This window comes from Carassius carassius, chromosome 25 (assembly GCF_963082965.1).
Source record: "Carassius carassius chromosome 25, fCarCar2.1, whole genome shotgun sequence".
Taxonomy (NCBI): Eukaryota; Metazoa; Chordata; class Actinopteri; order Cypriniformes; family Cyprinidae; genus Carassius; species Carassius carassius.
The window spans coordinates 22380277-22399697 of NC_081779.1; the positions used below are offsets into that span (position 1 = coordinate 22380277).

The 19421-nt window shown below is 41.0% G+C and overlaps 1 protein-coding gene across 1 annotated transcript in view; it reads right to left on the reverse strand.

The window, feature by feature from the left end:
- The window catches only part of LOC132104414 (adenylate cyclase type 2-like), an 82582-nt gene that overhangs the window by 32703 nt on the left and 30458 nt on the right, over positions 1-19421 (reverse strand). The window contains exon 4 of the mRNA XM_059509871.1: positions 12441-12590. Within this exon, the coding sequence (XP_059365854.1) occupies positions 12441-12590 (150 nt within the window). The remainder of the gene's footprint in view (positions 1-12440; positions 12591-19421) is intronic.

Here is a 19421-nt window from a genome sequence, read left to right on the forward strand (position 1 = left end):
GCATCGTGATGGGCTGCAATGGCAGCCACATACACTTTCAATGTGGAGGGTGACAGCCCACGCTCCAACCTTTCTTGCAGGAAAGAAAGCACGACTTTGACCGGGCATCTCCGGGGGTCTTCTCGGTGACAATAACACCAATTCGTGAACAGACTCCACTTCATAGCATAGGCCTGCCTCGTAGAAGGGGCTCTAGACTGAGTGATAGTGTCTACCACCGCTAGGGGCACATCACTTAGGTCTGCCGCGTCCCATCCAGAAGCCACATGTGGAGGTTCCAGAGATCTGGACGCGGGTGTCAAATGGCGCCAAGCCCCTGAGAGAGAAGGTCTCTCCTCAGGGGGATGCGCCAGGGAGGGGCTGTCACGAGGAGCATGAGTTCTGAAAACCAGGTCCGGGTGGGCCAATAAGGCGCAACCAACAGGACCTGTTCCTCGTCCTCCCTGACCTTCCACAGTGTCTCTGCGAGCAGGCTCACTGGGGGAAACGCATACTTGCGTAAAGCCCGAGGCCAGCTGTGTGCCAGTTCATTTGTGCCCAGGGGGGCCTGGGACAGGGAATAGTACAGCTGGCAGTGGGAGGACTCGTGGGAAGCAAACAGGTCTACCTGGGCTTCCCCGAATCGACTCCAGATCAGCTGGACCGTCTGGGGATGGAGTCGCCATTCCCCGGGGAAAGTGAGCTTTCGTGAGAGCGCGTCGGCTGCACGATTGAGCTCCCCCGGTATGTGGATAGGGCGCAGCGAATTGAGCCACGTCTGACTCCAGAGGAGGAGATGGCGGGCGAGTTGAAACATGCGACGTGATCGTAGACCGCCCTGTGGGTTGATGTATGAAACAGCCGCAGTGTTGTCCGTGCGGACCAACACGTGCTTGTCCAGCAACAGCGGACGAAACCGTCGTAAAGCTAGATGCAATGCCAGCAACTCCAGACAGTTGATGTGCCAAAGAGTCGGGGTCCAGCTGCCTGCCCGTTGCATGTCGCGCCCCAGCCCGAGTTGGAGGCATCTGTTGTGACAACAACGTGCTGGGACACTTATTCTAAGGGCACGCCGGCCCGTAGAAAGGCAAGGTCCGACCAGGGGCTGAATAGGCGGCGACACATCGGTGTGATGGTGACACGATGTGTACCGCGGCGCCATGCCCATCTCGGGACTCGGGAGTGCAACCAGTGCTGAAGTGGCCTCATATGAAGCAACCCGAGCGGCGTGACTGCGGCTGCGGATGCCATATTCCCCAGGAGCCTCTGAAAGTGTTTCAGTGGTACCACTGTCCTGCCTCTGAAGGAACTCAGGCAGTTCAGCACTGACTGGCCACGCTCGCTTGTGAGACGTGCCGTCATACTCACCGAGTCTAACTCCATACCGAGATAAGTGATTCTCTGCACAGGGGAGACCTTGCTCTTCTCCCGGTTGACCTGAAGCCCCAACTGACTGAGGTGCCGGAGCACGAAGTCCCTGTGATCGCACAACTCCTCTCGGGACCGGGCCATAATGAGCCAGTCGTCGAGATAGTTGAGGATCCTGATGCCCACTTCCCAGAGTGCCAGAATCCAGCTTCTGTTCTGAATTTAGACAGCTGAAATCTATTAAGCTTTACACACCATGTATATATTTTTTAACCATATCAATTATATAGATCTTATCAACCAGGCTGATTAAATGACCAAAATTTAGCCTTTTTCATATTTTTGTTATCAATCGACAGCTGTGCACAGTTTGTGGTCAGAATAGTCCATGAATAATGAACATGTTCTGTTATTTGAATTGTTGTGAATAAATGTTGTACTTTATTAGCCATCAGCCACCCTGTTCTTTATTGCATTGGCATCTGACCATGTGAAATCTCATATTGGCTAACCACTAATTAATCAATTTTTAACCCTGGGTTAAGTAATGCATCACACATGAAAGAGGGTTAGCACTGGGTTACAGTAAACAAATAACCCAAAGAAAATTATGAACAATGTGAAATACGGAACAGGATTTTATTTGAAGTTTTAAAAGCCCAGTCAATCTGGTCACTTTTCCCAGTTTCATTTGTTTTCCTCTCAAATACCACCCTGCTTAACAAAGGCCAAATAAAAGAAAACAAAATAATGGGGTGTGTGTCAAGTGCTGATTGCGGCTGCAGGAAAAGAGGAGAAATTATTTATACAAATTTTACCGCTGTACTCAGAAGAGGATGTAAATACTTTGAGTTAAAAAATGAGACAAATCAAAACAGGTTGTCCACACTAATGGCAACGTGCTGTGGTCTGAGAGAGTTATTGCTAAAAGAAATTATGTTATTAATCCATCTTGTGGTTCTTTGTCTAGAGTACAAATTGATATGATAGCTGCACAGTTAAATTGTAGAAATATTCATTTGCAAAATGAGTTTTTTTTCTTGGTGTCGAGAACTGAAGAAAGTTCAACTTTGTGTAAAATCACTGATCTACAGAGAACTGAGTTGCTCATGACGTCATAAAAGTGAAGCCACTGCGCTGCCATACTGGTTTACGGAGCCCCGCACATGGCATGCAGGAAAAAGTTGTAGGCTAAATCATTCGATTTACTAATTCGTTCCCTCAGTGTACTAAAACGTGCACACAATTACTAGTTTGTTAACACGATTTATAAATTGTGCGCACAATTTACTAATTATTTCCTTCAATAGTCCTTCACATCGTACACACGATTTACCAAATCGAGGTAACGCAATAGTAAATCAAGGGAATGCTATAGTAATCGTGTGCACATTTTAGTACATTGCGGGAACGAATTAGTAAATCATGCACACAATTTATTTATTTTTTCTTGCATGTCATGTACAGGGCTCCGTACTGGTTTGTATTCCCATACATTCTATTGAATTAGTAAAAAAATTAATCAATTAAATAATGAATGAAAAAAACGACCTGGTCTCATGGCATAAATGGGTGCACTTTTTAGCAAGATGCAAAATACGTACCAATGAGTACATATTGTGCAGTTTCCAAAATAAATGAAAAATCGATTAATAAAGCATAATTTACCCACAACTACTTGACGAATATCATGTTATGACTTCAAGTCAAGTCAAGTCAAGTCACCTTTATTTATATAGCGCTTTAAACAAAATACATTGTGTCAAAGCAACTGAACAACATTCATTAGGAAAACAGTGTGTCAATAATGCAAAATAACAGTTAAAGGCAGTTCATCATTGAATTCAGTGATGTCATCTCTGTTCAGTTTATATAGTCTCTGTGCATTTATTTGCAATCAAGTCAACTATATCGCTGTAGATGAAGTGACCCCAACTAAGCAAGCCAGAGGCGACAGCGGCAAGGAACCGAAAACTCCATCAGTGACAGAATGGAGAAAAAAACCTTGGGAGAAACCTGGCTAAGGTAGGGGGCCAATTCTCCTCTGACCAGACAAAACCAGTAGTTCAATTCCAAGCTGCATTAAAGTCAGATTGTGCAGAAGAATCATCTGTTTCCTGTGGTCTTGCCCTGATGGTCATCTGAGACAAGGTCTTTACAGGGGATCTGTATCTGGGGCTCTAGGTGTCCTGGTCTCCGCTGTCTTTCAGGGCAGTAGAGGTCCTTTCTAGGTGCTGATCCACCATCTGGTCTGAATACGTTATGGATCCGCGTGACTGCAGTGACCCTCTGATCTGGATACAGACTGGATCTGGTGGCTACGGTGACCTCAGAATAAGAGAGAAACAGACTAATATTAGCGTAGGTGCCATTCTTCATTCTTCAAAAGTATATTAATATGCTGGGAGAGCTTTTGAATGTTAGCATCGCACATATCCAGTTTCATATCTATGGGTTTTCATAGAAAATAGGTTTGCTCAGTAGCTCATGGAGTACAGAGATGTACTTGAGAGGCAAGGAGCTCAGGTTTGAATCCTGTGTTACCATGGTTCGACAAAGCAGTTCAAATCTGCATGTAAGGAAGTTCAAATGTCACGGTTGCATCAACAAATGTGTTTTTATATCAGTTTTGCATTTGTTTACACTATCTGGAGCTGTAGAAATTAACATTTTGGAATGCATTTAACTCAGCATGACCCAAGAAATCAGAGTAGAAAAGAATTTTGCTGATTAGAATAAAGGGTACAAAACTTTCACCCTTTCAAAAGGTACTTTTAAATACTAATACTTACCTTTAAAGTAAGTAAAACAAAGCATACAAAGGAGTATAACAAAAGAGTACTTTTAAAGGAGCCGTATGTAGGATTGTGGCCAAAACTGGTACTGCAATCACTATAAAAATACTGTAGAGCGGTGTATCCCCTCCACCTACCCCCTGACTCGAGGTTGCCAGATAAGCTGCAGGATTCAGCAGAAACGTAGGCTGCTTCAATGAGCTTCCAATGGCAAGTGACGAACAGCCGTACACAGTAAGTTTTTTTTTCTGTTAATTATGTTTATGCTTCATGAGAGATATTTTGATAAGTAATTATGTATTTAAAAAATCTACTAATTGTCATTAGTTAACTATAATAGTAAAGATTTATGCTCGTATGTGACAGTATAATCGTAAAGATGTATGCTCTTTATGTTCATTTAGCTGATGCTATAAGTGAAAGTGGTCAGCTGTATTTTGATTTGATTTCTTTTTTTGAATATATAAATACAATTACAATAAAAAAAATATAAAAATAGGAGAAAAAAAGGATAATAGTAAAACAAAACAAAAAAACATATAAACAACAAAATAAAAATTCCTTATTTTTCAATAAGAAAAAAAAATCGATTTACAAGTACTAAAGTTTTTGTCATAAGTAGGCTAACAAATAACCAAAACATTTGCCACAGCAATTATAACGCGGGACATATTCAATATCACCAATGGCTATCACAGGGTTGTTTTCAGTTCCATCAGAAAATATTGTTAGAGTAACTAAATTACATTAGCAATGGTCATACAGGTCAACTTGCAGCATGTGTAACTTAGTCCACGATATACGTGAAGAACAAATGACGAATCATTTTTACTGAGGTAACATTAGGCTACTGTCTCAATTACGTTTCAAATTGCCATAATAGCAGAGGTGGAAAGTAACGAATTACATTTACTCGCATTACTGTAATTGAGTAGCTTTTTTGTGTACTAATAGTTTTTAAAGTAATTTTTTAAATCTGTAATTTTACTTTTACTTAAAGGAACACTCCACCGTTTTTTGAAATAGGGCTTATTCACATTATTTCCTACATTTAGATAGGTGGGCAAATGCATTTTTGTGTCCGTGCATGCATTGTTTTAGTTTGACTGGGTCGGCGTTAGCTTAGCTTAGCATAATGAATGGAATCCTTTGTTGCCAGCTAGCATGGCCTGAGTAAAAGTGATCAAAAAAATAAAAAAAACCCCACCTAATTACTTCTTGTGGCCTGCGTATTCACAACGAGTACAAATAGCGATCCAGATTAACACTAGGCAATTTCCTAGGCAGATATTGACTTGGGACTATATTATGGGGAAGCACAGGCGAAGCACTGCTGCTTAGGCGAAGCACTGCTACTTCGGCGCAGAGATATCACGCAACACATGAAATCCCACGACTTTCCTCTGCATTAAAAGATGAGTTTGTTGATACTGATTTGCCTGGTAACAGCCCAAATGTTTTATTATTCTAAATAACTGATTCCTTTAATTAAAAACAACTAGTTTGAGATTAATAGACCTATCCCAGGGGTGTCAAACTCAGTTCCTGGAGGGCCGTAGCCCTGCAGCGTTTAGTTCTAACCCTGCTCCAGCACACATATCATGTAGTTTTCAAATAAACCTAAATGATTAGATTAGCTGGATCAGGTGTGTTTAATTAGGGTTATATCTAAACTGTGCAGGACTGTGGCCCTCCAGGAACTGAGTTTGACACCCTTGGCCTGTCCCATTTTGACTCCCTTCCACTGTTAAAATGTAACTAAGTAATTTTTACTCTGAGTAAATTTTAAATGAGCTACTTTTTACTTTTACTTGAGTAGATTTTTAAACTGGTACTTTTACTTGTACTTAAGTAAAATTTCATTAATGTAATGGTACTTTTACTTGAGTAGAATATTTTTGTACTCTTTCCACCTCTGCATAATAGGCATGCTAATGTTGTTTTCCTCAGCGTCTCAGCATAATGACAGAGAAACGGGCTATAATGCATTGCTAATGTTAGGTGGAGATGACGCCGTTGGAGTAGGAGCCCAGGATGGAGCAGAGCAGCCGCAGAGCCAGGGTGACACTGAGGATCTGGAGGGCCAAGGCGGAGAAGAAGGCTCAGGCGATCGAGGCAGTGGCAGGGCTCCGGAAGACCACGGTGGAGCTGGAGCAACTGAGGATGGAGGCGGAGCCATAGGGAAGGAGGAGCCTAACAGAGCCAGAGGGACGGAGTGACGAGGCGAAGCCAGAGGAGTGGAGTTCCAAGGTGCCGGATGGTCGATGACTCACCATGGTGGAGCCGGAGGGATGAGGGAGCTCGGTGGAGCTGGTGGGATGACAGACCACAGTTGAGACGAGGGTGTTGGGAACCAAGGGCCGATGGGTTGAAGGACTCAGGCGGAGTCCAAGACTTGAAGGCTGGAAGCGGAGACAAGAGATCCTCAAGCCAAGGTGGAGTTGGAGACTGGAAGTCCCGAGGCGGATCAGAGAGCTCTGATGGCACTGACTGAGGTTGAGCTGAGAAACTGGCTGGTTTAAGAGGTGGGAGAGGGAGGCTGGGAGGGAACACAGGAGGACTTGAGCTGGTCAGAACCAGTGGCGATTCAGGGCTGGATGGAATCAGCAGAGATGCAAGAGATTCAGGGCTGGACGGAACCAGCTGAGATGCAGGAGATTTAGGGCTGGATGGAACCAGCTGAGATGCAGGAGATTTAGGGCTGGGCAGAACTAGCGTGGCTGCAGTGGGCTTTGGCATTTGCTCCGTGCAGGGGGATGATGGCTGGCTGATCTCTGGTTCGTGAGTGGGGCTGGAGATATCCTCCTAAGTGGGGCACAATTCACAATTCACCAGCATCTACGCCACGAAAACGGCAAAACCTTCCTCTTTGGTACCGTTTGCTGGCAGGCTTACACCGCTCACTCAGGCTGGTGCTGAAAACACAGATGGAGCTGTCCGGGAAGTGGGTAAGGCATGCCAGATCGAGGAAGTCCCTGGTATGGCCCTACAGCGAATGGTCCACCAGCTCCAAGCACAAGAGTTGGATGGCAGGTAAATCGATTTCAGGAGTAGGAGATAAAAAAGGAATAATAAACGCTGCCAAAAATACTCAGTTTGAGAGTCTGATACTCTGTCACTTGTTGGTGTGCAAAACAAAGCGCACAACGAAGGAGTATAACAAAAGAGTACTTTTAATATTCCACAGGAGAGAATGGGCACAACCAAACCCAAATCCAAATGATAGCAGACAAAGGAATCAGGGAGAACAAAGGACTTATAAACAGTGAACCTAATCAAGAAGAACAGAAACAGGTGTGGATCTAATTAATCCAAAACCAAGGAAACTAAGCAGGATAATGGAGACACAGAAAACTACACCAAAACAGATCATACATGTTACTAGGGTTGGCAACCGAGAACTTTGAACTTTCTTTGAAAAGAACTGTAACCGTGAGCAATTTCTACATTTCGGTTCCAAAATCGGTTCTGGTGAAACACGTGACCAAGCGCTGTGAGCAGCCTTCCACCGGTGTTCCGCCAGAGTGTTTCCCATAAAGGATGTCACAAAGCAAATAAAAGAAATGCTGCCCTGCCTCTTTAATACTGAGCACATTGATTCCAATGACGTGCATTCCACAGATGTGCTGTTCCACGTCACGTCTTTAACTGCCGACACATCGTTTCCCATGACTATACGCGCACTTGTGCCTTTGATAAATGTGCATGTCATTTTGTCTGACTGTTCATGTATTGCCAGCTCCGCAGCCCCTGACGCCACTAAATTACATTATATTTGTCCCATATTGTCATTAATATACATAATGACTTCAACTAACAAATAAATGGACTGCTATTGTTATGTAAATATGAGGGTTAGATTATTTAGTGTACAGGTCATTTCAAGAGTGATAAACAAAGTGATAGAACATATTTATTTTCATGCATTTTAAATGTTTAAAAATGTGAAAACCACTCATTGCATCACACCATCTACTGACTGCATTATTATCTGTGAAATAGAGGCTTTATGGAATATGTATACATGGTTATAAGTTTAACTGTTTATATTTCATTAATTTAGGGAAATTAACAAGTGTCTTAGCCCTCAAAGGACTATTTGGCCAACCAGTTATTCCTGCTTGGAAAGCTAAATGTTATAAATAGTTTAAAAAACATTAACTTTGAAGCATATGCTGATTGATCAACTAGCATTACTCAACATTACTCACTACCTTCCAGCAACACTACATTCAATGTAGGTAAAATAGTAAAAAACATTAATTTAACGTTAATTTAAATGGAAACAGAACCAAATCCGGAACCGGATAATTTCTAACAATACCCAACCCTACAAATTAAGATTCATATACTGTAACATATGTTGAATTTTGACATTCCCAATCTTTAAATTAAGTTGACAGTAAGTAATGAACAGTATTGAGCATTTTTCCTTACAACTATTTTTTAATAGTTGTTCTAAGATTTTAAAGGAACCGGAATCGGAACTGGAACCGGTAGTCATCCATCCTGCTTCAATGACTACCGTCCTGTTGCACTTACACCCATCCTCATGAAGTGCTTTTAACGGCTAGTCATGGACCCCTTCCAGTTTGCATATCAGTCCAACCTGTCGACCGATGATGCCATCGCCATTGTCGTCTACTCAGCACTCACACATCAGGACAAAAAGGACTCATACGTCAGAATGCTGTTCATAGATTTCAGTTCAGCATTCAACACAATCATCCCTCAACAGCTCATTTACAAATTGGTCCAGCTGGGGCTCAACACTTCGCTGTGCAACTGGCTTTTGGACTTTCTTACTGGAAGACCTCAGGCAATACGGGTCGACAGCAACACATCCAGCACCATCACACTGAACACTGGGGCCCCTCAAGGATGTGTGTTGAGCCCCCTCCTCTTCACTCTGCTGACCCATGACTGCACACCGTCACACAACTCCAACCTCTTCGTTAAGTTTGCGGAGGACACAACTGTGGTGGGTCTCATTAACAACAAAAATGAGACAAACTACAGGAGCGAAATGAGCCACCTGGCCGAGTGGTGCAGTGACAACAATCTCTCTCTGCACGTGGAGAAGATGAAGGAGATTGTTGTTGACTTCAGGAAAGCACACTCTCAGCACGTTCCTCAGACACCCTACACCCTACAGCACCCTACAGCATACTCCCACAATATGGTATGCCACACACTGCACTTTAACTTTTACAGCTCAACACTGGACTATACATACAAACTGCATTTAATACAATAACCTACCACAGGATACCATCCGATGCAGATCCATGACATTTCTGTATCCAGTTCAAGTACAGTCTGTTGCACCTTAGCATATTTTTAAGCGTGTATATGTTTACAGAATGCAGAACGTGTACATTCTGAGTATAGTGTACATTGTATAGTACATATAGTACATTCTACAGTGAAGTGTATAGTGTACATTCCGTGTATAGTGTTTAATCTGTAGTGCTAACTGTATGTATGTACATATTGCGTATAATGTGTAGTGTTAACTGTAAGTTTGTCTAATAGTACACTGTCTGTACTGACCATATGTATGTGCATATTGCACACTTTCACCTGTTGGTTATATGTTAACTGTTTCTGCAATTTCTGGAGTAAGCTCCCAAGAATTTCACTCACCAAGGCACATGTGCTGTGGTGATGTGACAATAAAAGTGACTTGACTTGACTTGACTTGACCATCAACGGTGCGACTGTGGAGAGAGTGAACAGCACCAAGTTCCTGGGTGTGCACATCACAGAGGACCTCTCCTGGACCGACAACACCGCAGCACTGGCCAAGAAATCACAGCAGCGTCTGTACTTCCTCCGCAAACTGAGAAGAGCTAGAGCACGGTTTGTTCACTTCACTGATTTGCACTGCTCTGCCATGTGCCTTGCGCTGCTTTATTGAACTTGATTTTTTAATTTTACTATGTCTTTTTTACATTCCCTTATTGTATAGTTGTATCTACATTTTATATTTGATCTAGATTTTTAGGCTCTACTGTTAATGTTATCTGTGTGCACTGGGGGTCTGAGAGTAACGCAATTTCGATTCTCTGTATGTATGTACTGTAAAAGTGGAAGAATTAATAATAATAATTCCTTACATTTATATAGCACTTTTCTAGGCACTCAAAGCGCTTTACATAGACAGGGGGTATCTCCTCATCCACCACCAGTGTGCAGCATCTACCTGGATGATGCGAAGGTAGCCATAGTGCGCCAGAACGCCCACCACACACCAGCTTACTGGTGGAGAGGAGACAGAGTGATGAAGCCAATCAGCAGATATGGGGATTGTTAGGAGGCCATGATGGTCAGAGGCCAATGGGCGAATTTAGCCAGGATGCCGAGGTCACACCTCTACTCTTTTCGAAAGACATCCCGGGATTTTTAATGACCACAGAGAGTCAGGACCTCGGTTTAACGTCTCATCCGAAGGACGGTGCTTGTTGACAGTACAGTGTCCCCATCACTACACTGGGGCGCTATGACCCACACAGACCACAGGGTGAGCACCCCCTGCTGGCCTCACTAGCACCTCTTCCAGCAGCAACCTAGTTTTCTCAGGAGGTCTCCCATCCAGGTACTGACCAGGCTCAGCCCTGCTTAGCTTCAGTGGGAAACCGGTCTTGGGCTCCAGGGTGATAATTGAATTGACAATAAAGCAGACTTGACTTGACTTGGTGGAACTGGAACTGGAATATTTCTAATGATTCCCAACCCTACATATGACAACAACATTTAGAGGTAGAAAGGTACCTTTTAAAAAGATGTAACTTTTAGATTTTTGACCTTTTTTCTGAGAGTGTAATTTTTATTTTTTTTTATTTTTACATAAACCAAATTTTATGAATTAAAAAACATCCATATATTCGGGGCAGATACTTTTTTTTTTTTTTTGAAAGAAATCAACAAATGTATTTAGCAAGGACACATTAAACTGATCAAAACTGACTACAAAAACACTTACAGTTACAAATTAATTTCTAAGATTTCTATTTAAAAATAAAAAAGTTGTTCGTTTGAGCTTTCTATTCAGCAAAGAATCCTGAAAAATGCAAAACTGATTTCCAGCACAACTGTTTTCTGCATTGATGTTTGCAGAACAGCAGATCAGCATATTAGAATGATTTCTGAAGGATCATGTGACACTGAAGACTGGAGCAATGATGCTGAAAATTCTGCTTTACATCACTGAAATAAATTACATTTAAAAATGTATTCAAACAAAAATCCTCTGTTTTAAATCATAGTAATATTTTACAACATTTCAGTCTTACTCTATTTTTAATCAAATACATACTGCCTTGGTGAGCATAAGAGACGTATATATAGAGTATATTTAAAATTAAATATTTATGATATTATATATATAACAAAGAGTAACAATTCGGTTTTGGGGTTTGCAAAACCTGTTCTGTGCTTTTTCAAACATGAACTCTTTTCATCACAAAATATATTTTTAAAGGTATTATTTTATTCACCCTTGAAATGTATAATGATGCTTTTCTGTAATAAGGCTGATGGTCTGTGCTGAACTAATGTTCTGATTGAATGACCAGCCAGTGCGCAGCCCTGCAGGAGGTAAATGAAGGAAACGTGCCAGCATGTTTTACAATATGTCCAGAACTGACGGCTGATGAACTGACTGTAGCGCTCGGTGCTCACAGCACACACAACATACATGCACGATTCAATCAAACTGAGCTGTGAGTCAGAGAAGCACTGTCTTTGCCCCCCCCAAAAAAAACTCAGATAACATTCATAGAGTAATGGAGCCGAGGGCATGCGCTGGAGCAGGGTGATATTTCACAAGTGAGAGTGATAATTCCTTGAAGAGCAGAAGTGCCGCCAGTGATCTGCCTTTATCTCACCGGTCATATTTCACTCACTCAGCCATCGCCACGGAGAGACACTTTATCATTATTTCACACAAAACAGCAATAAGCACAACTAACCCAGGCAAACAAGAGCCTTGTACAGACATCCGCCCCACCTGTATCCAACAGGAAACACAGCGCTGGGGGGAACAAAGCTATTTTGGGACAATGTAACTCTCTGCTCCCTCCGCCTTCGGATATTAGCCGCCTATTGTGGTGATATAATGATCTCTTCGATACAGCTGCAGGAATGACTCACGCTCAATCTTATCCAATACCTCCCCAAACGAGGCCTACATTAACTTCCTGTTCCCTGAAAGAGCGGCACCACGCAGTTCAGCCCTGTTTATTCGTTCTTTGATAGCAACAGGCCATCAGTGAATCCCTCTCAGTCGTACTGTACCTGCTGATGCTTCTCGAATTCCAGTTTGATGGGAGACTTGATGCAGTTGCAGGTGTCGTGGTACGTCTGTTTGAGAGCCAGGTCCATCAGGTGTTTGTGATAGGCTCCCGCCACATTTCCACAGATGAAGATGATGATGTTAGCAAGGATCTACAAACACACGCATAAAACAGCTTTATTGATATTACTGTATGCTCTGAATGTCGCAAAAACACAAAAAAACATATGTATTAAATGAAATATAATTATATGTTTAATATTTTTGTTCAACCAGGATGCATTAAATTGATCAAAAGTGTCAATAAAGACATTTAAATTGTTACTAAAAAAATTTTTTTCAAATAAATGCCGTTCTTTTGAACTGTCGATTCATCACAAAATCCTGCAAAAATCCACAAAACTATTTTATATTAAATAAAGTCGCTAATATTGCAAATGATTTCTGAAGGATGATGACTGGAGTAATGATGCTGAAAATTCAGCTTGCATCACAGGAACGAACTACATTTTAAAATCTGAAATAGTTCTTCTGAATTGTAATATTTTTTCAGAATATTACTTTTTTACTGTAGTGTGCTTATGCATATTAATGACATGCACACACACAATTTTTTTTTCCGTCGATTTATGATATATAGATTACAAGATATAATATTGTTTACATTCAATGTATAAATATTATTATCATCAATATTATCAATATTATTGTAATCTATACATCATAAATTTACCAAAACTGGTGACCAAAATAAAAATTTCTCTGAAATATTATAGCATAATGTCAACTGTAATCATATTGTCAAACAAATAAAACTGTAAATAAATAATTTCAATAATCATTTTATGGTTGGGGTTTGTGATAAATTTGTCATAAAAAATAATAATGTAACAATGCAATAAATCTTAACTCTCCTTTAAACAAAAATTTTTTTATGTTTATTGCTAAATTTCTTTTGTTTTGGGGGTGAAAATCAACCTTTATTACTAACTCAATTAAATTCAGCAATAAAGTTCTCAGAAACCTTAATTTCAAGCAAGTGTTTATAAATGATCAAACTGGTAATGGATATGTTATATATTCAGTACTGAATGAATGTGGAAAGTGTGTAATCAATACAGCATTGCCTCGTATGTACAGGAAGACATTAGTGTCAGACCACAGACACTTCAGGAAAATACACATAGCAAGCCAAATGGCTTTTGACTGAGTTTCAAATGGCAGAGGTAAGCGCATTAGCAAAAGACAGAATCAGTATAAGGATCCAGAGAGGGATGTGCCTCGACATGGATTTAAAAGATATTGATCTTCAGGAAAAGTGAATTCAGTCCAGCCCATGAAAAAGCTTTCAGCAGCCTCCTGCATTATGTTAGTCTGAAAAAATATCAACACAGTACCGCAAACGGTGCTCTTATCTTTCACAAATGGAGAGCAGGATGTGTTGGATAATTGGGTTTAATTGCAATAACTGAAACTGTAGACACAACAAGGCATGAGAAATGACAAATCCTACAATAATGAAGATTTTGGCTCGTGAATATCAGAAAAAGAAAATCAACAAATAAATGTAAAAAGGCTTCATTTTCTTTAAGTAAAATGTAATTGTAGCTTGATGAAAACTCTAGAATTTAATTATACAACATAATTCTAATAAATTAATGAATAACTAAATAAATAAAGTGAATGAATGACTGAATGAATAAAAGAATAAATAAAAAAATAAAAATAAATAAAAGACAAATCAGATTGATTAAAATTCTGTAAATATCTAATTTAATTATATTTTAAATAAATAAATAAGGAAACAAGCGAGCAAAAAACAGATACATCTAAAACGTGCTTAATTTTTAAGCCAAATGTAATTTTATCAATATATAATTGTTTATATTTTATAATATAATTAAATGAATAGATAAATAAATAAATAAATATAAAACAGGTTTCTTTTTAAATAAAATTAGATTTTGATGTAAATTATGTAAACATCTAATTTAATTATATTTTACAATGTAAAGACATAAACAAATATAAAATGTCCTTACATTTTTTAAGTAAAATTTAATTTTGATTGGATGTGTATATATATAATTTAATCATATTTTTTTTATTTAAAAACAAAATTGATTACTTTTAAAAGAAATGCACAGAGCACAGAGTAAATCAGCTAAAATCAACACTATTTTGAATGAATATCTCATAAATATTAATTAGGTTTATGGTAGGTTGTGATGTCATGGATAAATAAGTTTGATACCATGAACCACGAAAAACGAGTCTTGTAGTATTTTTAGCACATAATGTTGCTTTTTGATTTTTTTTTTTTTTTTTTACAAGAGGGACAAGTCAAAATCATTTTCTGTTGTAATAAACAGTATACCATAAATACTGCCAATAAAACATAATTTGCATCTGAGCTCGGGAACATTTCTTTAATTTGCTTCATTTATGTGGTCAATCTAGTCTGAGCTTCAAATCTGCACCTTCTCCATGGCAACCTCCACACATGTGTCCGAGTTGAGCGGTGGAGTAAGAGCAGACGGGGTTGTTAAAGTTCACCCCAGACTGTGCAAAGGCCTCAGCCTTTTTTATTAGACCACAAGCTCCTGCTAATATCACTCAATGACATTATTAGCAGATTAAACATCGTCCCCTGCAGCAGATTACACAACACTCTCCATCAATTAGGAACACAGTCAACAACCCCTCAACTCATCATCTCAAGGTACATTGTTTGGCTTCCAGAAACTGATCACGACCAATCGAACATTACCTTGACAGACTACAGGAGAAGATCTGTTTGATTGAAGCACTGTCTAGCTGTGTCTATACTGAAGACTGCTGTGTTGGTATCAATGAATGACTCAACCAGAAACAGAAAAATGCTTTAAACAGGCATCCAAGGCAATATAACGTAGTGTTAAATAATCTAAAACAAATATTTAATGACTGATTGTATATACTTATATTTCTCAATTAGTTCTGGTTTACCAGTTTGATTGTCTGACATTGATTATAACCAGAGGTGCACATAAGTGGTCCGCAGGCGTGACCAAAATAACAATTGCGTAATATAAATATGTTCTGACAGCGCATTTGCGTACCGACGTGGATGACAGCTGTTAATGCACTATTACCATTTTAGATCACAAACTGTACTATATAAGTTTTATTTTCAACCTGAAAGCATAAATCTAGGCTATTTTTTATTCTTTTACTGTCTATGCATTCATCCACTGACGCTCTTTAATCATAGACAGTAAAAGAAATGGACACAGCGACCCCATTGGAACTCAATTGAGACAAGTGAAGCCCATTTTTAGCGATTTTTAGCACTTCCGTTTCTGACACGCAGACTCAAACTAAGCTTGATGACGTCAGCAACCTGTCTGACAGATGTAAATCTTCTAGTAGCTGTGCGTGCAAACTGCCATCGTTAATCTTGCAGAGACGGCGAGCTTGAGCGGGGAGTTCTTTGGCGTGAATGAGCAGGAGTAAGTATTCTGATTAATTATTTTGTATAGTATTTTAAAATGTAACGCCAGGGCTTGTATCTATGGGCTTCTCTCTTGACGTCTCCCCGATTGCCTGCGAGCTTCTCCTCCTGTCTGTATGGTAATTTCTCTACTGTGCGACAGAGAGTCGAGTGGTTATGACGCAATCGTTAGCCTATTTTTACAAAAACAGTTTCTATGGGGCCATTATATAACATAGAAGGTAATGGAGCCCTTTATACATTGTCGTGTATCTTTGGAAATAAATAACGGACAAATGGAGTCTTTAAATGCCTCAGATGTAAAGTTTTTTTTTTTTTTTTTTTTTTACTTAACCAGGAAAGAGGACTCACTGAGATAAAATCTCTTTTACAGGAGTGTCCTGGCCAAGATAGGCAGCTGAGTTTGCATAGACAATTTTACATCGAAGTTACAACACATAAACAAACATCATTTAATAGATATAAAGAACATGCATCTGATTAGAAACATTTACACACCATTAATTTACTCTGATGATTGTTTAATAAATATTTAAAGTGACCACAAGATACTAAATTTTTTAACTTCATCTCAGTTTGGAGAAGATTCCAATCTGAGGCCGCAGCATATTTAAAAGAAGTTTTTCCCAACTTGGTTCTAGCAAAAGGCACACACAGGTTGGGGATCGATTTAGAGCGTAGTGAATAATGACCAGGCAATTTCTTTTTAATGAGACTGCAAAGATAAGACGGCAAATAACCCAATATAGCTTTGTAAATCAAGAGATACCAATGCTTTTGCCTTCTAATATTCAACGGCGACCAACCAACCATTTTGTATAGGTCACAATGGTGTGTTGAAAATCTACAGCCAGTTATAAATCTAAGAGCACCATGGTACAGAGCATCCAAAGAAACAAGAAGATAAGAGGGCGCATGCTGATACACTACATCCCCGTAGTCAAGAACTGTTAAAAAGGTAGCAGACACTAGTTTCTTCCTCGCATTAAATGAAATGTTTCTAAACTAGTTTCTAAAATAAAATCCTAATTTTTTCTTAAGTTTTTGCCTCAGATGTTTGATAATGTGAACCAAAATGTAATGTATTATCAATAATAATACCAAGGTATTTGTACTCCGATACTGATGTAATCAGACTACCTTGAAAAGTCAGAAGAGAAACTGAATTTTCAGCAGAAATTTTGGAGTTTGACAATAACACATTTAGCGGTCAAAGTGACACCAAAATTAATGGGGGTCAATGGGATGCTAACGCAAGTGAAGTTCTGCTACAAGATGGCGGCATGCGGCCGACTTCAACTTCCGGTCGACTTCCTTCCCGCCTGTCTTTAATCAGCAGCGCTAAATCTGGAAGCGCGCATACTTACTTGCAATCAACCCGCCAAAATAAAAGCCTGCTGATTTTAAGTTTGAATATGATGAAAACGCTTTTGTTTATTTATTTTTAGACGCTTTTTTTTCAAAGCGACTTAAAATTGGAGAATACATAAAGTGATTCTTCTTAAAGAGGCAAACAAACAAAGTAGTAGTAAATATTAGCATTTTATTTTTAAGTTTATTTACTATAAAATAAATGCATTTGTATTTAATACTAGGACTGCTTTTTATTTTTAATAATATTATCACACACTATTATTTAGTTTATTTACTATTATTTAATTTTAAAAAAATCTAAATAAATAAAGTGTAATAATTATAGCTATTATTAATTCATGTTTTATAGTGGCATGGGTCACTCTATATGCAGTGTGAGGACCAAACCAAATCTCCAGGTTCCCTTTCAGTCGGTCACTCTCGACACCACGTCGGTGACCGACGAATATGGGATATTGCTTCGATAGACCAATCTACTTCGAGTGTAAACTAAACGAGCCAATGCACATTGGCATGCAATTATTGCATCCAGCTGCCGCTGATCACTGCGTGAGTATGAGAAGGCAACAGGTGCAATGCATTCCAGCTTTTCGCTTCGGAGCCGAGCGTTAGTATCGCTCTGCTCAACTCTGTCTGCTGTGAACTACGAGTTCAGCACACTCTCGGAAGCTTCGTGTGTTGGCGAGAAATGGCGCTTCAGCGGCGGTCGTTCCTGTGTTGAGTGGATTGCACACTTCAGGCTGCACTACCCCTGTCGTGTTGCAAACGGCCAATTCCCCTGTGCGCCTCAGCACTAAAAGAGCATTTCCTAAAGAGCAAATTTCTCTAAAAGAGCTTCACCCATGCGTTTCTGGGTGCGGTCGTTACCTGGCAACGGGTGATGGTCACGATCGCTGCCTCACGTGTCTGGGCATTGAGCACGCTGAGGTGGCTTTCGTGGATGAGTCATGTTCTCACTGCGGGAATATGACCACCTCGGAGCTGCGAACCAGGCTCCGCTACCTTCAGGGGTGCGGAGTCCCGTTGCCGCGGCCGCGATCTGGAGCTCGTTCTGGCGGCCGACAGATGAGAACCACTTCCGGCAGTAGCGCGGATGCTTTGAGGGTCACCCAACCCTCTGGGGACCACCACTCCTCTTGCACCTCCGATCCAGTGGAGGGGTGCCCCTAGAGCAGATCTCCAGGCATGCTGTGGTTTACACGGATGCCTCCACCACCGACTGGGGGGCCACGTACAATGGGCATGCAGTCTCAGGGGTTTGGACGGGCCCGCAGCTGCAGTGGCACATCAATTGCCTAGAGTTGCTAGCAGTACACCTTGCCTTGGACCGTCTCAAAGGTCTCTTATGAGGCAAGCATGTGCTGGTCTGAACGGACAACACTGCGACCGTTGCGTACATCAACCGACAAGGTGGTCTGCGCTTCCGTCGCATGTCGCAACTCGCTCGCCACCTCCTCCTTTGGAGTCAGAAGGTTCTGAGGTCACTTCGTGCTGTTCACATTCCAGGCCTGCTCCAGAGACCTCTCACTGCCAGTTGTTCTACTCCCTGACCGAGGGAACTCTCGGCACAGACGCTCTGGCACACAGCTGGCCGCGGGACCTACGCAAGTATGCGTTTCCCCCAGTGAGCCTTCTCACACAGACACTGTGCAAAGTCCGGGAGGACAAGGAGCAAGTCTTGCTAGTAGCGCCGTATTGGCCCACGTGGACCTGGTTCCCCGAACTAGTGCTCCTTGCGACAGCCCCTCCTTGGCCAATTTCTCTGACGAAGGATCTACTGACTCAGAGATGGGGCACCATTTGGCACCCACGTCCAGACCTTTGGAAACTCCATGTCTGGTTCCTGGATGGGACGCGGAGGTTCTAGGTGACCTACCCCAAGAGGTAGTGAACACCATCTCTTCGGCGAGGGCACCGTCTACGAGACACGCTTATGCCTTGAAGTGGAACCTGTTCGTTGAGTGGTGTTCTTCTCACCGAGAAGACCCCCGAAGATGCCCGATTGCGGTCGTGCTATCCTTTCTGCAGCAAGGGTTGGAGTGAAGGCTGTCTCCCTCCACCCTCAAAGTCCAGGTTGCCGCTATTGCTGCGTACCATGACCCCGTGAATGGGAAGT